General features: G+C 35.7%; 2 protein-coding genes across 2 annotated transcripts in view; one reads left to right on the top strand and one right to left on the bottom strand.

Moving 5' to 3' along the window:
* Positions 1-346: 346 nt before the first annotated feature.
* The window catches only part of LOC145693440 (neuroligin-1-like), a 437,693-nt gene continuing 415,520 nt past the window's right edge, over positions 347-22,519 (bottom strand). Inside the window, exon 6 of the mRNA XM_081769435.1 lies at positions 347-2,048. Within this exon, the coding sequence (XP_081625561.1) occupies positions 1,147-2,048 (902 nt within the window). The 3' untranslated portion in view covers positions 347-1,146. The remainder of the gene's footprint in view (positions 2,049-22,519) is intronic.
* On the top strand, positions 8,875-14,365 carry LOC145693441 (uncharacterized). Its single transcript, XM_081769436.1, has 2 exons — positions 8,875-10,246; positions 13,091-14,365. The coding sequence occupies exons 1-2, from the start codon at positions 9,292-9,294 to the stop codon at positions 13,147-13,149; spliced, it is 1,014 nt and encodes a 337-aa protein (XP_081625562.1). The 5' UTR covers positions 8,875-9,291; the 3' UTR covers positions 13,150-14,365.

Raw genomic sequence — 22,519 nt, 5'->3', positions numbered from 1 at the left:
GTTATTAATGTAAAGTTCAGACCATTTGTACTAAATTTTTTTATTATCATTTATTTCGATACTATCAACCAACTCTTTATATTTATTTCTTTGTTTATTTATTAATATCTCTCTTTTTACCCAAAACAGAAGGTTCGTCAAAAGATGTCTTTGGTAGGATCTTTTTTTCTTAACATTTAACTTGAGCTTTTTTATTTCAACACTTGAAGAAGCTAACCAGAGCATTCTTTCGTGTTCCAAGTTTTAATAACCTTTATTACGTAATAATAATAATAATGCATAATGAGATTTTTTCAATAATTTCAATATTGCCCTTTTGCTGTATTTTACAAATTTAATTTTTACATTTAAAACAACTCACCACGCACCATCTGGTTTTTCTATGTACACATTTTTGTTTTTTTAAATTTTCACTTTACAAGTATCTTTTTTCTTTAAATGTATATTTGCTTACTTATGCTTCTGTTATCACAATATAAATCTTTTTCATTAGTCACTCACGTGTAAATGGTCCTAGGTATCACAAACGTCAACAACAAAAGAGTGTCAATTTTCACTTACTCTTGTTTTAAAATTTATACATATATATAAAATTGAGAATTAAGAACTGCGCGTCATTTGTGTCTCTGTATAGGAAACATTCACTTAACTTTGCACTTATGTATTTTACACTTTCCTCTGATGTATATAAAAAATTACACTATCTTATAATCTATAATGTAAAACAGAAAAATACAATAGATATACCGTTTATGTCAATAACAATAAAAAAAAGAACAGTAGACATTTTTATCAATTTTTTTAGTAATTTTAGATTTTTTTCAAATTGTGTTTTGTGCATATTGAGTACAACAGAAACATTTATCCGAATTTAAAATTCAGAAAATGACAACAGAAAAAGAAACTTTTATGTACTGTGCTGATATCACCAAACTTTTTTTTATCTTCCATGTATATATATATTTTTAAACAACTAGTTATAACTTTTCTTCTTAAAGTGCTTTCCTTTTGTGCAATATTGTACTATTTTGTTCCCCGTATTTTCCCCTTCCCTTGGGGAGGAAATAAAAATACCTCTGTAATTGGTTCGTTATATGACACTGTAAATACAAAAGGAATTTTTGTTTGGGAGGAGAAATGTTGTTCTCACACGCGCAGTTCCTCAATGTTATTAGGAATTTGCTGTCCTTTGTGTGTCTTTTTGAGAGTGGATTTAGGTGGTCCCGGGACGTTCTGTGGGAGCAACTGTATGCTCTGAGGCAGAAGGGGTTGAGATTCCGGGTGTTGAGGTTTTGATGACTTTGGTGGTGGTGGGGCGCGGGGGACGGAAGATGACACATTAGTGGTTCCTGTCTGCGATGGAATAGGCAGGTCCGCAAATTCCGGAGGTGGCAGTTGTGTTTGAGACACAGGACTTGTAACTTTTCCTTTATGACCGATTAGATCCGCTTTTATCCCTCCGGGATTAGGGGGAACATCGGGTTTAATCGAAGGACCTTCAAGTTCGCCACTTATATTAGGCATTTGCCCATTCTCATTTCTTTTTTTCACTTCTAATCTGTGCTTGTCTCTTTGGTAGTACACTCCGGCAAATATAAGGACGTTAAGAATTAATAGTGAGCAACCTATGGCTATCGTAACACTGAGAGCCGTTGAATAAGCAGCAAATCCATCTTCAGGAAGATCTTCACCGGATTGACTTTTGTTTTTCTTATCTTGAGCGACATCACTTTGAGTAGGTAGAGGCAGCCGAGTGACTTCTGTGGTTGCCTTGGGTGGAGGTGGGACACGTCCTCCAAGAATGACAGAGAGGTTGAATGTTGTTGTGCCTGATAGCGGTGGGGTCGGGGTCAACTCCGGGAAGGTCACTTGGCTTACAGGAATTGCTCGCACTTTGCCATCATACGTGCTGAGGTCATCATGATCTTCCAATAAATGGTGGCTCCTGGGGACGTCGTCTCCTCCAGGACGATGCAGATCGGGAACAAGATTCAACCAGAAGGACAAACGATGAGCTCGGTAGTGGTTCTTGATTTTTGGTTTGGTATCTGAAAGTAAAGTACAATTTGCATTAATATGATGAATTATCACACTATTATACATTAAAACACATTAAATATTTTTAACACATTAGCGGTCTCTTAACGCTTATCCGATTATGTCCTACGGTATTCTGACAATAAAATTGTACATTTCTCTTTCCTTCACGGTATATTCATTGAGTCTGCCTACTTTTAGTGAATTTGATAGGTTACACCTAATCTCATGGCAAAAGAAATACCCATTTAGAAGAATAACTTTCTGGGATCTCAAATAAGCGATAGCGAATGTATTAAAATGTGAATTCTAATTACTAAGAATTAAAACAATTTTAAGTAATTATGATTAAGAGACTTATGGTGACTTATGTTTCAGCACAGGAAAGCTTGTTTGAAAATCTTAAGAGGTGTTATATTTCAAAGATATGGCTCAGTGTCTTAAAAAAAATAAAAAAATAAAATCAATATTCTGAAACATTTTCTCATTATAGATATTATGTATATAATGTTACGATGGAAAGCTATTCGCAGTTGCACATTAAATGTTTTGTATTTTGTATGTTCTCATATATATCAAGTTAAACAAAATTTTGCCCTGATAGTGCAAGACTAGTTTGCCCTCATAGTGTATCGCGAAACAGTTATTTGGAACCACTGCCTTAATGCAAAGAAAAACTCAAGTTTTATTTCGTGATCTTATGTGAGTATTTCTTGTGACACATTACACCAATACGACGTACATAGGGGGAAAGGGGGCAAAAAAAATACTGGACTGAAAGCACGCTGTCATTCCTAGGCGTAGTTCTTTCGCTAGCTAGGTCTAGTAGAGATCTTCTCAAATCAGTTGCCCAAGCGGCTTCCGCGTAGAGGTTGATGTTTGATTGTAGTGTTATTTTTCTGAGTTGTTCTCGTTTGCTATCTGCGAAATCGTTATGACAGATTTAAAGAGACAAAACTGTTAGAAAATTAGCTTCTTGCTTGCAACGGAAGCTCACCAAATGATTTAACAGGCTCTCAAGAAGGATGCTATGAGCGCACACATGTTTTCTAGTGGTTTGAGCGGTTTATACATCATGAGATCAATGTTGAAGATCATGCTCGTTCTGGGCGCTCTTCATCATCTCGAAACGAAAAAAAAAAAAAAAACATTGATAAAAAATACGCCAAAAAATCAACAAGGATCGTGTTTCACGATGGACGAAATTTCACAACAGACAGGAGTGAGTTGGAGCTCGTGCTAGCGGATTTTCATGAGGATTTGCGAAAGAGATGCATTGCCAATAGGTTTGTTCCTTGCCTGCTCACACAGGATCTGGATATTTGGCTAGGTTACCGTTCTCTACCCTCCATATTTGTCAGGCCTAGACTCATGAGACTCTTCTTATTTTCGAGAATGAAAAAAAAATTAAAAGGAGGCGTTTTGATGATATCAAGGGTGTAAAAAGAACTTAGCAGAGAGCACTGGACGATATCAAAGTTGAAGAGTTACAGAGACTATTCAGTGAGAAAGAACACTAGAGAATTGCATCGCATGTAATGGAGATTACTTTGAAAGAGACTCCAAAGTATTTTTAAAAAGCTTAATAAATTAATTTTTTAAAACAAAGTCTGCTTTTTTGGGTATTTGTCTAAGGATCTAGTTCAATTAAACACTTTGCACCAATTCAAAGATCTGCGTTTTGGCAAAATTTCAAGGCAAATCAGGGAGCTGACCTAAAAATCAATTTGTGTGTGTGTGTGTGTGTGTGTGTGAAGTTAGTGAAATCAATGATAAATTTTCCGCACTATTCATAATCGAAAACAATTTTGTTTGGACCATCCTCATGTGCAGCGCAGGAACGTCAACTACTTGTCACTCGTGCTATAAATATGAATCTTGGTGTTTATATTGCTTTTTGTTTTGTATCTGCTTTTGTGTGCAGTGCGGCATATACGTATGTTCCTCCAAGTTAAACTTCTCGTCTAGGTGGACTCTAGATATTATACTCCAGGCTTAGGCTGCGGTTGATTCCCATCTAGTGTGATTTTAATTTGACTTGACGTTTTCTTTGGGTGAAGAGAATCAGATTTGTTTCATTGGCGTGAACTCGTCACCTTTTAATGTTCCGTTCTTTGACGTTGACGAAGCATAGTCACGCTAGCCCACACTTTTACTATTCACTTGTCTACGCTGTGCTACAAGTGGCGTGTAAACTGCTCTCTTCTGGTACTACTCCGGGTATCGAAGCAAGGACACTGATGGATCTAGACAGGTACCACCTCACTATAATCGCAATTATCCATTTATCATATTCTGTCGTACAAATCTTGTGCATTTTGAAGCCTTTCCATAAGTTTTTTCTTTGTATTGCAACTCTCCGAGAGCAATATATATAGCGAGAGAGAGAGAGAGAGAGAGAGAGAGAGAGAGAGAGAGAGAAAGTAGATGGATAGATATAACTCTTAGGAAACAAATCATATTAGGTAGACAATAGCAAATATTTTACTGGATAATACAAGTGACAAGTAGTGACCCACACAGCATCCTAATACAAGGTAGTGGTACGAAATTAGATAGTACGGCGAATATATATGCATGTATGTATATACAGAACCGGTTGTTAAAAAATTAAAATAACACCACTGGATAGAGAAAATAGTTCATATCTATAATGTGAAATGAGCGGAAAGTGTGTTCTTAATGGACACGAACCCCATAGTCTAGGAGACAGATTGTTTATTAATATTCGGGCATTTTTAGTAGAACATGGTTCTATGGAGTTAGAAAAAGTGAGTGTCTGAAGTAGTGCTGTCGAAATCGTTTTTTGAAAAACCGAAAACCAGTTTTTGAAAAAAAGTGAAATTTCATAAAACCGAAATGTCGCTTTTGAAAACCGAATTTGCGGTTTTCGGTTTTCAGAAAACCGATTTTCTCAAAAACCGAAAACCGCAAATGTCACAATAATTCGACAGCACTAGTCTGAAGTGCGGTGTTTGAAACTGGTGTTTGAATAGTGTGGTGCGGTGTGAACACAACTGGTGTTTGAAAATCATAGTGCAGTGTTACTTGATTATATCTATCCCTTATCGCTGACGCATGGTGGATAATTTGTCTTTGTAGAGGTATTTAATCATATGAACCCTATATTTCAGATACGTGTGGATAATTTTGTAATCATGCGATGTTTACTTATATAAATCTTATATCACTGATGCGTGTTGCATAGTTTACTTTTGTGGTATGATGAGTATTGATGAATGAGGTGATTAAAATAAGTTATTATTAATTTGAGCTTGGTGTTGTATCAGGGTTAAATTGGTTTATATAAGAGCATCCTGGTAAATCAACACCTATCATGTATTGGAATTACGTTACCATGAGGTTGACGGGCTATACCATACTATGGTATGCGATATATGTTTTAAGGTTATATCTGTCTCTTAAATTAAAGTGTTTGATATTCTATAGTCCCGGTCACAATGCTAATGTAATAAAACGGACAAGCTTTAAGATAACCAATATTAAAGACGACAAACACACACACACACATATTTTTTCGGCTATCGCCAAATAGTAATGGTTATGGTAAAAAATAGTAACTTTTCCCTTTGAGGATATGATAAAGGAAAATTTAACAGTTTCAAGTAAATAATTTTAATGTATATACCCTGTTAGTCAAATGTTTATTTAAAGAAAACATTGTTAACAGAAAAAAGTTTAGAAGATACTGAAGAGCATAAGGTTTCTGTAAACGCTGTGCTTGTAAGTTTTCCTTGTTATAGAATCAGGAAAAAAAAAACTTTCATGTTGATTTGTTCTGTGTATTGTTGATTTTTTACTTGTTCATGAAAATCATAAAAAAGAACGAAGTTAAGTAAGCTTGTTTACTTACATATAGATATAAAAGTAGAGGGCGAAACTCCGCGCGCATTTTATACTCAACGTAACTGGGAAACTTAAAGCGAATATTAGTAAGGAAATTGCGATCTGAGTAAATATTTACGAATCTCTTTTAGTTTGCTAAAATTCAACAGGAAAACAGCTCATAAAATATTCTGAAGTCTTATATATTTATAGATTTTCAGAGAAAATAAAGCAATATTCAGAAAACCATAGGATATAAAACATCATATTTTTTCTTTTGCAAATTGATGAGAGAGACAACTGGCTACAACATGATAACCTAACTAGTCATATTGCTCATTTAACTACGGATTTGAAGATCTTGATTACCTACGTCATCTTTGTTTCGAACTCATTTATTTACATACTCAATTATTTTTCTTTGAAATTAACTGGAATTTCAATTATGTGATCTTACTGATTTCTTCTTCAAGTCTAGAAAAATGCACCTCAGTTTTACAAAATGAATTTGAAATGAAATGAAATTTTTGAGTTTTACGTCCCACGATTATGCCGGTTAGGGTAAAGGAGACGGTGATGATGAGAGATGAATGAAATGGTGGAATGAAGAAAGTGGGAGGAAACGGGAGAACCCCGAGAAAACCCACGCACACGGTGTTTGTCCGCCACACAAAATGAATTTGAATTATATATGAATTGATCATTACTTGCAATAAATTTGATTATTAAATATATATAAAATTAATTTTACGAAGTGAAAGGACATTTAAATACATTTGAGACATAAATAATTAAAATTGCAGTTCATTTCAAAATATTTCAGGATGGATACATAATATAACAAGTTTCTAAAGTATAAAGGTAACCAAGAAAGTTCTAGCTTTCGTAGAGGTCTGTGTTCAATTAGCCCTCACACCATGAGTTGAATGTAAATGGAGGTAAGGGTCACTTGTTGGTGTTAGTATATCCAACATATTACCTGATTATCGCAGTTCAGTTACACCGTGAACTTTCGTATGGACAGTGTACATGGGACCTCCATAGAGCGTCATAAGGGCATGTATGCTGTACGAGTTCAAACTGGGGTCAAACGCAGGTGCAGCGGGGGGAAAGATATGCCAGGCCTATGGTGAGAGTGCCGTGTCTACGCGGACAGTGCAGCGGTGGTTTAACAAGTTTAAGGACGGTGACGAAACACTGTTACGATTAATTATTATCATTGTTATTATCTAATTGTAAATGAAACCCCCTTTCAATGTTTCCGTCAAAGTAGACTGGCAACCCTGTTTTGTCAAGCTACTGCGTAATGGCTCTCTTCCGAGTCAGGTTGCGCGATTGTGTAGCTGACGTCATCGGGAAGGCTTCCTCTGTGTGCAAAACACGAGGCGGTGTCCTGTTGACTGCTGAACGAGGTAGGGTGATGTAGTTCGAAAATGGGTTCTTTAAAAAATATAAGAATGGGAACGTAAAACGTAAAGTTATAGTGACTGACTTTTGAAAGTAATTACTTTGTTTGAAACTTGTGCTTTTGAAGATTGAAATATGGCAAATGAATGGTGAAAAATAGTGACAATTTAATATAGTAAGTCTTGTCCTAATCATCGCGAATAAGTTATTGATATCTTTGGAAGTTTCATTATTTGAATTATTATGTGTGACTTACAGAGGAGGTGGGAGAGTTGGTGAAAGGGTCCTCTATGTTAATCTCTTTTGGCATTCTTATTTTTATTCAAAATTTATAGAGGATTCAGTCACTGACTCTGTTCACTGTTTCTCTCAAGGTAAGCTTTATGATAGTTTCAGGAAAAAAAAAAGTCAGAGTGTTTTTAAGAATTCTTGCTTGCCCTCTCCTTAATCGGAACCTTGAAGGAGGATTTCATACAACAACAGGTAAAGAAGTTGTTAAATAACTTTTGTGAAAAAAAAAAAGTAAGCATTTGTGTAATATTTACCGTTTAATTTGATTGAACCAATTATTCGTTCCCAGTCCAATGCTGGATTTGTTTGTTCTATTAAAGTGCTCAAGTTAACAAGTATTAATATACAAAATTTAAATCGTTATATATTTCTATTTATTATTGTTGTTTTCTATTATTTTTTGTTCAAATAAATTGTTAACTACATTGAATTTTGGGAATTCACAATTTCACGAAGTAGCTTAGATCCTTACCCCACAGATTGGGTATTAAGAAAAAAAAAGCATTTTTAGAAATAAGATAAAGGAATTAAAGCTATAATTTTTGGAAAGTAGAATTTGCTCCATTACCCGTAGTGCAAAAGTAAACTTGTATTTCGGTGGAGTTGTCCGGTGGTTCCTCCTTTGAAAAAAAAAAAAAAAAAGTTCTGAAGGTAGGAGCTAGGGTTGGTCTACCGAGGTATAGGTTTACATGTTGCACTGAATTATGTATGTTGTGGTTCTCCGCAACATATATAATTTAAAAGTTCAGCAGTCAACAGTTGCTTTCCAAAAATTTTGTGTGAGGGAAGGATCTTATCAGAATCCCCCCCCCCAAATTTGTGTAACGTTTGAAATTCAGCTGGTTTGAGGCAAACTATTTTATGTGCCAAACATTGGGGTCATTTTGTATTATTTTGGTTTCATTACTATATATTTGTCTTGTGAAGGACGTTAAGAATATGGCACAGAATTACGATAGGAGGGCCAGAGATTTAAATTTTCCTTCGGGACATAATAATGAGGGAGAAACCTCTAGTACAAGTAGTGATGAGTTTTTGGGGTACTCATATGAATTTGAAAACCCAATATTTGAACGTGGGGGTGGATTTAGCCAACCACTAACCCAACAAAATTTCAGTGGTGGAGCTAGAGGCTGTAATGAAAATAGGAGTACTATTCAAAATACTTCCTTTTCAAATAATTTGACTTTAAATTTCAGTAAACAAGCTTCGGATGGTGTTTATCGAGCTCTAATTAATGAAATAAATTCACTTCCTATTATAGATGGTTCTAATACGGGACTAACATTTAAATTTCTACTGAAATTGGATAGTATTGTGAGAAGTAAGAATTTACCTTTAGATTTAGTTCTCATTGCCTGTCTTTCACGTTCTAGAGGTGAAGTTCAGGAAATGATACAGGTCCTTATCGGTGGTTCTTATTCGTGGCAAACTATTTGTAGAAGAATTATGCTCAGATTTATCTCTACTGTTGCTCGTACCCAGTTCATGTCAAAATATTTTTACACAATGCAGAGTGAAGATCAAACGCTTTTTGAATTTGCAGATTTTAAATTAAGCATTATTAACGTCCTTGACATGTCCTTTAGCGAAAATGCTGTGTGTGATTTAATATGTAACATGGTCTGTCCTTCTGCCCATATGTTTTTGGTAGAACATGGGATGCCTCATACGTTTGAGCAATTAATGTCTTTGTAAGCTAGGTATGATATGTTGCATAGGTATAAGGCCGATTATTATAAAATGCGAACATCTGTTAGGGGAAATCGGGATATGGTACCATCCCGGAAATCGTCTGCTATGGTCGGTGTTAAAAATACTCGAGATCAGGTAATTATGCAATCAAGGCAACCCACTCAAAGGTGTTATTATAACCCCCCTCAATTAATTGGTAATGATGATCATAATGGTGGGAATAGTCAGACATGTGTAAAAGATAGTGTTCAAAACTGTAATTGGTCAAGGGAAGGAGAGAACTTATTGGAAAATACCCCCTTTTCGTATAAACTAATTACTGTACCGGTTTATATAAAAGGGAAGTGTGTAAATTGCTTAGTGGATACTGGTAGTACTTGCAATTATATTAGTAAACGGTATTTTGAGCAATTGAAGAAACAGTGTAAAATTAAAGTGGAAAATGTAAGTGTTCAGACTACTGGATTAGGAAACACACAAGTATCGGTAAATCAACGTGTTCGAATTTACTTTAAAATGGGAAGACAACAATTCTCAGAAAACTTTTACATAGTTGAAGCAACAGACTTTGACATTTTGCTAGGGAACTGTTTTCATTCAAAATTTAATGCAGTTATTGACATCTCCAATGGAGTTTATAAGGTCCAATCTCGAAAGTTAGTTGTTCCTATTCGAGAAACCTCGTTATTAGCAGTTACTCCTCGCTCTTCCCTATCTACTTCTAGGGAAGAGGTCAGTGGACAGCAACCAGCACGCTCCTTTGGTTCGCCGAAAACTTTACCTCGCCCTAGGCTTACTCAAAATTGTTCGAACACTATTGGAATGTCAACGTCTACTCTGCCGACTTCTGTGGCTCCAGGTGTTTGTAGGAGAGATGCCGCAGTTGGAGTTTCCTTTGATCCGGAATTGGAGGTGCAGTTTGACCATTCAGTTTTACATCCGGAGGTGTCCGAAAGGGAAGAAAGAAAAGGTAATTATACTGTTTCATCAGTACTTTTACAAACATATCCTGAATTACAAAATTATGTTGATAACTTAGTAGAAAACTTTAATGATGTTATCACAACGAAGATAGGAAGAGTTAAAAACTTTACATATAATATTGAGTTGACAGATAACACTCCAATTCGTCAACAGCCGTACCAAATCCCCACTAATAAACAAAAAGAACTTGAGGAATATATTCAGAATTTGGTTAAAGAGGGAATTGTAGAAGAAATTGATTATTCCCCCTTTACATCTCCCTGTTTCTTGGTTACAAATGCTGATAAGAGTAGGAGGCTCGTAGTGGCGTATGGCGAAATCAATAAGAGAATAATTGCTCAAAGTTTTCCGTCTCCGAATATGGAAAATGTGATTTCTAGCATTTCAAATCATTCGATTTTTTCAATTTTCGATATCCGAAGTAGCTTCTATCAGTTATCCTTGTCTAAGGAATGCAGAAATTACACTGCTTTTGTAACCAAGAATAAGGTTTATCGTTTTACAGCTTGTCCCATGGGTTTGACAGTTTCTCCATTCGTTCTAAGTAATATTATGAATAAGGTGTTCCATGATCTTGTTGGTAAAAATCTTGAAATATTTTTTGATGATATTATTTTGTTCAGTTCGGATGTTGAAAGCCATAAAAAACTGGTTGAAGAGGTATTATCTCGTCTCAGGAAATGGGGTATTACAATTTCTCCCAAGAAAACGCATTTATTTCAGACTAGTATTAAGTATTTGGGCTTCCGTTTTGAAAACGGTTATATGAGTATAGATCCTGAGCGAGTAAAGGCGATTAAGGATATACCGCGGCCAAAGAATCGGAAAGGAGTCAATAGAATTTGTTCATTCTTTAATTTCTATTCTAAATTTATTTATAAGTATTCAGAATTAATAGCACCATTACAAGAACTGAGGTCTACTAAACATCCTTTTAAATGGACAAAGATTCATGATCAAGCTCTTCAAAATTTAAAACAAGCTTTTTGTGAGCATGTGATTTTAAGAGTCCCTGATATGAACTCTAGTTTCGTAATTCATTGCGATTCTAGTCTTCGTCATTTTTCTGGGGTCCTTTCACAATATGATGAAAATGGAGACTTAAGACCTGTTTCCCTGTTCTCAAAAGCTATTCCTCCATCAGATTGGAGTAAGAACATTTACGAATTGGAGATGAAATCTTTATGCCTTTGCTTGGAAAAATTTGAATACTATTTACACAATCCTTTTGTAGTTTATTCGGACTCTAAAAGTTTAACTTGGCTTTTAACCAATCATAAGCGCCAGAGACGTTATGGAACCTTACTAGAGAAAATAGCTCGTTTTAAATTCCGAATTGTTCACATAAGGAGTATGATCAATACTGTCGCGGATTTTCTGTCCAGGGTTGGAAATTATTTGGAGTTTTATACCAAAGATGAAAATGTAGTAGAAGTGGTAAAAGATCGAGGGAAAAATGTAAATGTTTCATTTTTCAATTTCTGGAAGTATCCTAATTTCAGTGAACCCTTAGCAGAACAACAGCGAAAAGATCCACATTTGAAAGAGATTATTGATAAGCTAGAACGAAAGGAAGAGGTAAGCCAATATAAACTTCAACAAAATATCCTGTTGAAGAAAACAAAAGGGAAAGGTGGAAATGGTTTTCGAGTAGTTATTCCTCCAAAGTTAATAAATTCTATAATTGACTATACTCACCAGCCTTTGGTTAATGGTGGTCATATGGGTGTGAGAAAAACAATAGCGAAAGTATCTTCTAGGTATACATGGCCTAATATGGTTGAACACATAAAAGAATATATAAAAAGGTGCCATATTTGTCAAACCTGTAAAGAAAGTGGTTCGAAACCAATGGGAATTTATTATTCCAGGAAAATTAAACATCCAAATTATGTTTGGCATATTGACACGGCGGGGCGTCTTCCTAAAAGCTCAGGTTACGAATATATCTTAGTAGTAACTGATTCTTTCAGCAGATTTATTATGTTAGAACCTTTGAGACGTTTAACATCAAAAATTATTTGTTCTAAATTGCTTGAACTGTTTTTGCGCTACGGATTTCCAGGGAAAATCCTTTGTGACAACGCTTCCTATTTTGCCTCAGAATACTTCAGCCAATTCTTATATACGTATGGTATTCAGGGGATCAAGACCTCTCCATATAACCCTTCTCCGAATCAATCGGAGAGAACGGTGCGTTCGGTGAAAAATTTGCTCAAGGCATATGTTGATAAGAGTCAAAGGAATTGGGCCCATTTACTATCAAAGATAGCGTTTACTATCAACATGAGCCAAAGCGAGAGTACTGGGGTCGCACCTTGTGAAGCTTTTATGGGACGGAAGTTTTTTCATCCTTTGGATGCTAAATGGTTGATGGATCTTGAGATTTTAGATGACGATCAAAATAAAGACCAGAAGTTCGAAAATATCTGTAATAACATTGAAAGATCCTGGAAACATAGCGAAAAGGTTTATTCGCAAAAACATGTACCAGTAAACCTTGAAATCGGTGATTTAGTTTTGGTAAAACGGATGTTAAAATTGTCTGCTGAAAAGCATTTTAATCCTAAAATCGCGCCAATTTATGGTGGGCCTTTCCGTGTCCTCAGCAAGCCAACACCCAATACTGTTTGGTTAGAAAACATTGAGAACCCACAAATTAGAATTAAACGACATGTTAGGTTTTGTAAAGAATATGTCCCAGCTGAAAATGTAGAAAATAGAGGTAATATAAACAATTAAAATGTTAAGTGATGATATTTTGTTTATTTGTACTATGATTGTTGGAACTTTTGGTGTTTGTTTTTTATGTTTCATTTTATTCCTGCAGGAAAAGAGTATCATCCATCATCCTTGTGTTTGTCCTCGTTTTGTAATCGTCACTGTTAACTCCATGTACTCCTGTGACAGGGAATGAATTGTAAAGAAGGAACGACCATGAGGTTTGAAAGAAAAAAAAATGGAATTGGGGTAATGTACAATTCTAATAATTAATCTTTGTTATGGTTTAAAAATTTATCCCCCTGACCCCAGGGAACTATATATGTTACGATTAATTATTATCATTGTTATTATCTAATTGTAAATGAAACCCCCTTTCAATGTTTCCGTCAAAGTAGACTGGCAACCCTGTTTTGTCAAGCTACTGCGTAATGGCTCTCTTCCGAGTCAGGTTGCGCGATTGTGTAGCTGACGTCATCGGGAAGGCTTCCTCTGTGTGCAAAACACGAGGCGGCGTCCTGTTGACTGCTGAACGAGGTAGGGTGATGTAGTTCGAAAATGGGTTCTTTAAAAAATATAAGAATGGGAACGTAAAACGTAAAGTTATAGTGACTGACTTTTGAAAGTAATTACTTTGTTTGAAACTTGTGCTTTTGAAGATTGAAATATGGCAAATGAATGGTGAAAAATAGTGACAATTTAATATAGTAAGTCTTGTCCTAATCATCGCGAATAAGTTATTGATATCTTTGGAAGTTTCATTATTTGAATTATTATGTGTGACTTACAGAGGAGGTGGGAGAGTTGGTGAAAGGGTCCTCTATGTTAATCTCTTTTGGCATTCTTATTTTTATTCAAAATTTATAGAGGATTCAGTCACTGACTCTGTTCACTGTTTCTCTCAAGGTAAGCTTTATGATAGTTTCAGGAAAAAAAAAGTCAGAGTGTTTTTAAGAATTCTTGCTTGCCCTCTCCTTAATCGGAACCTTGAAGGAGGATTTCATACAACAACAGGTAAAGAAGTTGTTAAATAACTTTTGTGAAAAAAAGTAAGCATTTGTGTAATATTTACCGTTTAATTTGATTGAACCAATTATTCGTTCCCAGTCCAATGCTGGATTTGTTTGTTCTATTAAAGTGCTCAAGTTAACAAGTATTAATATACAAAATTTAAATCGTTATATATTTCTATTTATTATTGTTGTTTTCTATTATTTTTTGTTCAAATAAATTGTTAACTACATTGAATTTTGGGAATTCACAATTTCACGAAGTAGCTTAGATCCTTACCCCACAGATTGGGTATTAAGAAAAAAAAGCATTTTTAGAAATAAGATAAAGGAATTAAAGCTATAATTTTTGGAAAGTAGAATTTGCTCCATTACCCGTAGTGCAAAAGTAAACTTGTATTTCGGTGGAGTTGTCCGGTGGTTCCTCCTTTGAAAAAAAAAAGTTCTGAAGGTAGGAGCTAGGGTTGGTCTACCGAGGTATAGGTTTACATGTTGCACTGAATTATGTATGTTGTGGTTCTTCGCAAGACGAACTCGAAGACGAACCATGTGCCGGAAGGCCAACACACGTACAAAATGATCTCCAAGCAGCAATTGAGGCGAACAGTGGCCAGACATGTGAGGAACTGGGACTACAATTCAGTGAGACTCGAGAAACCATTCGGCAGCATCTTCATCAACTTGGGAAGCACTACAAGTTGGGTCGATGGGTCCCACGTGATTTTACTCCGGGCCAGAAGGCAACGCGAGCAGACACCTGTGTTTCTTTTCTGTCTCGTCTGAGGAAGGAGCCATTTCTGGACAGGGTGTTGACATGTAGTGAGAAGCGAGTCCTGTACGAAACTCCACGGCGCTGTCATCATTGGTTAGCATTCCATGAACCGGTTCCAAATCAGCCGAAACCAGCACTGCACCAGATGAAGGTCCTCTTGTGTGTTTGATAGACTGCTCGCGGTTTCGTGCATCACGAAATGCTACCAGCTAGTCAGAGCATCAATGCAACTATGTACTGTCAGCATTTGAGCCGTGCTCAAGAAAAACTCAAATCTCTGAATCACAAAGGGGTTCTCCTGATAGAGGACAACGCTGAACCCACGTGGCTAGGATGTCCCGGAACAACATTCTACGCCATCGATGGAAAACACTGTTGCATCCGCCATACTCCTGGACATTGCCCCGTCCGATTATCAACTGTTCCATTCCTTTTACAATCACCTTACAGGACGCCAGTTCAAATCTCTAGTAGAGGTGCTGAATGCATTTGATACCTTCTTCGCTTCATGGGCCACCAAGTTCTATCGCGATGTAATCCATGGCCTTCCAGAAGGTTGGGAGAAGGTGATCGATGCTGCTAGGGAGTATTTTTGATCTTCTAGGTACGTCATACATGACATATCGATATTCGAAGGTGGTGGGCGAAAAAGCTACAAAACTTTGTTGGTTACCTTTATAGAATAGTCACCATTTTCTGCATATTCATAGGGCTTAAGATATTTGTAAATAAATAAGATTAATAAACTAAATAATATGAACTATTGGCATATACTCGTACTTAAATTGATATGATAGTACTGATAAACACAAAGAATGTTATGAAAATAAGTCTATCTAAACTTTAACAATACGGGGCGACGGAATTCGAAAATTGCATTAAATTTTAAAGATTACCTGGTTTTCGAATTACAGCGTTGGTCTAAAATTACGGTTATTTTTCATTAAATCTTAGGTTTTCTATATGATCAGTTGGTAACACTGCATAATGATATATTTTTCAAAATATAGTATTTTTACATGATTGATTACTTTTGCTACAAATGTTTATCACATGATATGTGTTATAGGAAAGTAGGAAAATGTGTAGAAAATGTCATAAGAATTCGAATAACTTTTATCATAATTGCGGTAAAGTGACATTTACTTCTAGTTAAAGTACGACACTTATGAAAAGAGATGGCATATTTCTTATATTTTGTCTAACAAGGAGAAAGCAGACTTTGGTAAATGAACTTCGGAGCCATTTTTGCAAGGTGATAGTGCATATTAAAAAGTGTTCATATTACAAACTGGGAGAGCGCAATGGCCTAATATAGCAGAGAAAATGCACCTTAAAGTTTTCGACTCGTTCCATATGTTGTACGTTGGGCAAGTTTATCAAGTCATGGCGTAGCAGAATCAGTAGCATCTGTGACTCACATGCCAAGGGTCCCGGAATCGATTCTCGTTGAAGTCAACTTTTTCATTTTTTGCTTGAATCAATAAAGTAGAAACTTGTAGCTACAAGTAAAATGTTAATTCACCATATGTTTATACCGAATTAAAAGAATAGAAATTTTCAAATTAGTTGTAAAATCTTTCAATGTTCCACTTACCTAGCAACGAAATGTAATCTATTTGGTAAATATATTGATATCACGAGTTATATTATGGTTACCACAGTTATTGTGTAAAAATGTTCTTGACGTTTCGTGTTTACATCTGTTGACAGTGTGAGAATTACAAGGGGGATGAGAAGGAAATCCTCTTTCGTAATACTGGATGTTACTATAACCAAAGGAGATTTCCCCCTTATTCCCCTTGTAATCAGCGGCTAAAATCTCTTTCCAACATTTGGGGGGAGGACAGGTAAGATCGTTCCCATATTTTTTTAAAAGCGATGTTCAAAATATTTATGAAGTTGAAAAACAGTACTGTGGAGGATCGTGGGAGCAGGGTTGTCTTCAAAATTGGGAGGTGGGCAGATTTGAGGCTTATTCTGGGGGAATATTAATTTCATCTCATTTTCCTTTGTGGCAATCGGACACAAATCATCACATTTCTCCCAAAAACTCACATTTCAAATCGGATTATTAGGAGGACAGTCGCTCAGTTTTCATTATTGGAGGGGACATGTCTCCCTCATCCCGCCGTGCTATTTGCGCTAGTGCTTGTAATACACACACCATCAACAGATGTAGACACGAAGATTCAAAGAACATTTTTTACACAACGACTGTGGTAATCATAATATAACTTGTGATATCAAAATATTTACGAAATAGATTACACTTCGTTGGTAGTTAACATGGAACATTGAAAGATTTTACAACTGATTTGAATATTTCTATTGTTTTAATTCATTATAAACATATGGCGAATTAACATTTTACTTGTAGCTACAAGTGGTTACTTTATTGGTTCAAGCAAAAAACAAAAAAGTTGACTCCACGGGAATAGAATCCAGGACCCTTGGCACGTGAGTCACAGATGCTACTGATTCTGCTCAGCCGTCACTTGATAAATTTGCGCAACGTACGACATATGAGAAGAGTCGAAAACTTTAAGACGCTTTTTCTCTGCTATATTAGACCATTACGCTCTCCCAGTTTGTAATATGAACACTTTAAATATGCACTATCACCTTGCAAGAAATGACCTCGAAGTTCATTTACCAAAGTCTGCTTCCTCCTTGTAAGATGAGGATTCAAGGCAAAAAAAAAAAAAAAAAAAAACTGTCTGTACTACGCCTTCGTCGAAACTCAAATATGGATGAGTAGTAAACAACGTTAAATACGACCCTTTCGGGGAAGTAATACTCCCGGAAGTATTTTTTCTCGAGCTACCCTGTATTATTTCTCGCGCTTTACCCTAGTCAGTTGTTTGAAGTTGGTCACAAGAAGCAGCTGAGGTAAAATTTTCATAGATTATCATGGGAGTCAATTTGAAACAAAACGAGCCCTTCGGGGCTTCTAATCCCCTTCGCTCGCTAAAGGCTCGCTCAGCTATGTTTCGTAACATATGTAAATAACTTTTTTGAGTATTGCTTTCATGTTATTTTAATGAAAAATGTTATGAAAATTAAAAAAATAAAAAAAAACTTTTCTTATACTGGGTTTGAACTGACGCCAAATTACTAGCGCGCTCGGCTACGAGGGCAACAACAACAGGTCTTTGCTTTCTGCTATATGGCGAGAAACGGATAACCCCAACCAACCAGAATCGTGTATTTAGTTCCTTCCGGGAACATTAGTTCTCCGAAAGAGTCGTTGTTGAATGCAGTTTTCAATGCCTTTCGTTTGGAGGAAGCCTAACAATAATAAAATTGCTATTTCTGGTTGTCGTTTCGTAACAATCTTTATAAAATACTGGTTACAGCAACGCAACGCAAAAAATTCAAGAAGTCACTCGGTATACCGATAATCGCAAATTTTATGTTCCGTTGACGCAAACTGTTACGAAATGTGACTATCTTTGTTCTTTCCCTCAATGTCAATTAATTAATAAATAAAAAGAAACTTCCGTTCCCTAATACATTGTTTATATTCAGCATGTGCCATATAACAAAGGTTCTTCTATGCCTGAATCTCCAGACCACTTTTTTTTTTTTAACGAACTTTGATGAAAATACTTCAACTTCACGAGACGCAGAGAGTACTTTCTAAGTACAGACACCCTAATTCATAGATAAACATAAGGCTACACTATCAACACAAACGAAGCATATTAAAATAAACGAAAGAAACATCCTGACAACAATAGACTAAATTCCTGTTGGATGCTTGTAGCACATATCATTTTAAAATATTGTCATTTTATTAGGTATGCAAGACGATTGTACGAAATCCTATTTTTTTTATTTCAGTAAGATATCTCAGTATCTTAGAAAAAGTTAGCCCCAAAGACAATCATTGGGCCCTGGCATTAAAAAAATATGCAGATAAACCATTGATAAAGCCAAGCAAAGTTTTGCTTCCCTCACTGCATACACTGTAAAATTAGGGCTTATGTAGAGCTATGTAAAAGCCTTAAACGCAAAGAGTTCTGAATACATTTACCTATATGAAGAAATGGTTAAGATCAGCTTCTTCAGTCCTGAAATTAGAGAACTTTTAAAAGGATTAACAGCTGGAATCTATGTAAAGTGACAAAGAGAAAGCTGTTAGGCAATTCTTTAAGGATATTTCAAATGGATTTCTGGAAAACTTCAAAGCAGGAAATTTCAAGGAACTTGAAGATGATCTGATGGGCTTGTATGGACAGATGAGATGAACAATGTCATTAAAAGTGCACTTTTTGAAATCACATCTGGATATCTTCTCGTTCTTCTCGAATTCTAGTGACATCAGCGACGAATATCGTTTTCATTTCAACCACTACATTTCTGTGATGGAGCAAAAGAAGATTCAAAGGAAAATTAAGTGCTACTAAGTTAGGTGATTATTATTGGGTGGGAAACAGAAACGCCACTGAGGCGCTGTACGGACAAAATCTCGTGCCCGTGTAAAATCTCACATGGCTAAGATCTCCCCGACCAAAATTTTGTCAAGCCAAAAACTTGCAGAGTAATTTCGCTGGGATAAACTCACAGACACAAACAACGTCAGGACAAAACTGGCCAAAAATATGTTTCTGGAGTTCATAATAATAATAATAATAATAATAATAATAATAATAATAATAATAATAATAATAATAATAATAATAATAATAATAATAATAATAATAATAATAAATACTATAGTAACATGGGGCAAAAAGAGCTTACTTTCGATACTAGACGGGTAAGAAAATGACTGGTTTAAAATGAAAGGATATATAATCGTAAAATAAACCCAGATTAGGGCGAACCTGTATTAGTTCAATTATTTGGCTAGCATTAGCTGCGAATTCTACCAGATCTATTTATTTATTTTGCACCTATTACAGGGCATAAACGAGATAAAAATTTGTACCGAATATCAAGTTTCTCACAAGTATCTCAAGTGAGCGAACACGTATCATAATGTTATTAAAATTTTCGTAAGCAATATCTACGATTCAAATCGGCATTGTCTGTCTGATCATCACGGGAACATTACTGAATAAATTGAAATGAATTTTCTGTCTAATGTACTATACTCAAATTGCAGAAACAATTTTAAATGCTACATATACGTTTTAGTTGAGAGTAGCTCCTGTCTGTTATGAAGAGTTTGCTAAAATGTTGATAATTACCAATTCATGTCTCTAACGTTGACGGATCCGATATATAGCCATTTTTTTGTAACCATTGCAGTTGCACTCATTTTATTTCCCGCCTATTTGTTTCTTTGGAGGGGAAATATCTCAAACATGTGAAGCACGTCCTTAATAATTATTTTTAGCGAAAAGAGTAAATATCAAATTTCATGTCTCTAACCTTAACCAGCAATATCTATGAACCTATCACCCGGACATCCGAAGCAGATCTGGTCCATTCGATAAACATAACAAACATATGTTCATGCACAAAAAGTTAGGTGCCATGGACAACGGAGTAAGTTCCTGGGGCCTATTAACCCTGTTATTATAAGGAAAATCGTAGACTCGGGGTGAAAAAGCTATTCCAGCAACACTGTTGATTGGAAAGTCATGATTTATAGTTCATTCTCTTCAGCATGAAACAAGCTTTCCTAAGGTGCTATGTATTGGGGCCCATAACGTACTTGAACAGGTAAAATTGGGAAAATGTACGGAAAATTCCCTTCCGAAATCTCTCCTATCAACTTTGGACCCCTCTGGAGTGGCTCCGGGTACAAGCACACAATCCAAATATATCTCACAAAATAGTATGGCGGTTAAGAAATGTCTACACCAAGTTTTGTATTAATAGACGGAATAGATATAAGGAAAAGCTTGTATAACAATACACGATTTCCCCTCATACCTATTCTATCTAGCAATGCAAAACTTGGTACACGCACTTCTTGTCCCCTATACTATTTTTTAGGATACATTTGGATTGTGTACTTTTACCTGGGACAACTCTAGAGGGGTCCAAAGTTGATGGGAATAATTTCCAGAGGCAATTTTCTCGACATTCGCCCAATTTTCTCTGTCCAAGTACGTTATGGGCCCCAATACATAGCACCTTTGGAAAGCTCGTTTCATGCTGAAGAGAATGAACCAGAAACCATGACTTTTCAGTAAACAGTGTTGATGCAGTAATTATTTCACTGCAAGTCTACGATTTTCTTTATACTAACAGAGTTAATGGGCCTCAGGGACTTACACCGTTGTCCATGGCACATAATCTTTTGTGCATGAATATATACTTGTTATGTTTATCGAATGGACTAGGTTAGATTCGGATGCCCGGATGACAGGTTCATGTCGTTTCCTTGTCAGTAAATAATTATATTTTCTAATTTTTTAAAAATTGAAACCTAAACACTCTGGGCCTTACGCAGAGTCGTTTTGACCAGTTATTAATGCCATACTAAAGAGTTCGACTAACGTATGTTTCCTGCAGTAGTCAGGCCTTTAGTATGACAGTAATAATACGTCAAAACGACTCTGCATAAAGCGGTCTATCTTTAGTTTTAACCAGACCCACGTGGCCAAAGTGGCACACACACGTATGTAACTTTTTAAATTCACTCCTGTGTGGACACTAATTAAGATACCGGGATAATTTTGTTTGGCCAAACATAGTTGGGCAATAGTTTATCATTTTAGTTTCTTTTTCTTCTGGGTGTAGAATTTCCTTTTCAAATTTCAGCTTCCTTCGTTGTAGAGAGATATCCTTAAGACTTACCAGGTAGATACCTAAGATGGATACGTAATTCTTGACATCAATTGGGCCGACCCGTGCGTATTGTTGTCAACTAGGGAAATTAAAATTTTCCAAAATTTGGGCAAAAATTCGAAATTTTCGAAAATTTTGTTTATAAATCCATACCTATAGTACGTCCGAGCGCAAGTCAACTTACACCAGTCAAACATTGGTCCTTACTGAACAAAAGCGGGTGCAGATCGTTACAAAGTAATTAGGGGATGCACAAAAAATTCGTATTTAGGTTCTAACCCTTGATTTTTCTATTTTTCCCTACTTCCCTATTTTTTCCCTATTTTCTCCGTTTACTGTAATCTATCTTTTGTAATTAGAAGCTTTGTTTCTCAAATATCACCATGATATTGTAGGGTATATTATTGGTGTACCAATGTTTATTTTGTGATAACTTGCGTCTGTCGGGTATCAGTGTTGCCAGCTACAGAAAATTTTAATTCTCGATTTTAGGGGAAATTTTTGAAGAAAAATTCCCTTTTCCCTTTATTATTTCCCTCTTGTTGGCTACATTCGATCAAACTCACCACTATCTGAAAGCCTCCTCTTTGGTCTACAGAATGCATCATAAAAAGTTTCACTTGGATAATTAGAAGTACAGTTGAGGTTTACAGTAGATGGTAAATTTTTGAGTTACAATGAGATATTTTTTGGAATTTCAAGCTTAGTTTGTTTGATATCACCATGATAGTTGTAGGATATGTTAGAGGGATATAAAAATTTATTTTAAGATAGTTTGCGTGTGTCTGGTAGCAGTGTTAAGAGCTACAAAAATTTTAATTCTCGATTTTAGGGGAAAATTTTGGAAAAATTCCCTTTTTTGTCTCTATTATTTTCCAGTTATTGATTACATTCGAACAAATGTACCACTATCTGAAATTCCCCTCTTTGGCCTACAGGACGCATATAAAAGTTTCAGTAGGATAACTAGAGGAGCTGTATCCCTGGCATATCTGTTGATTTTTGC

Source organism: Thermobia domestica, chromosome 8 (assembly GCF_964235325.1).
Source record: "Thermobia domestica chromosome 8, izTheDome1.hap1.1, whole genome shotgun sequence".
Lineage (NCBI taxonomy): Eukaryota > Metazoa > Arthropoda > Insecta > Zygentoma > Lepismatidae > Thermobia > Thermobia domestica.
This window is presented reverse-complemented; position numbering and strand designations above follow the sequence as displayed.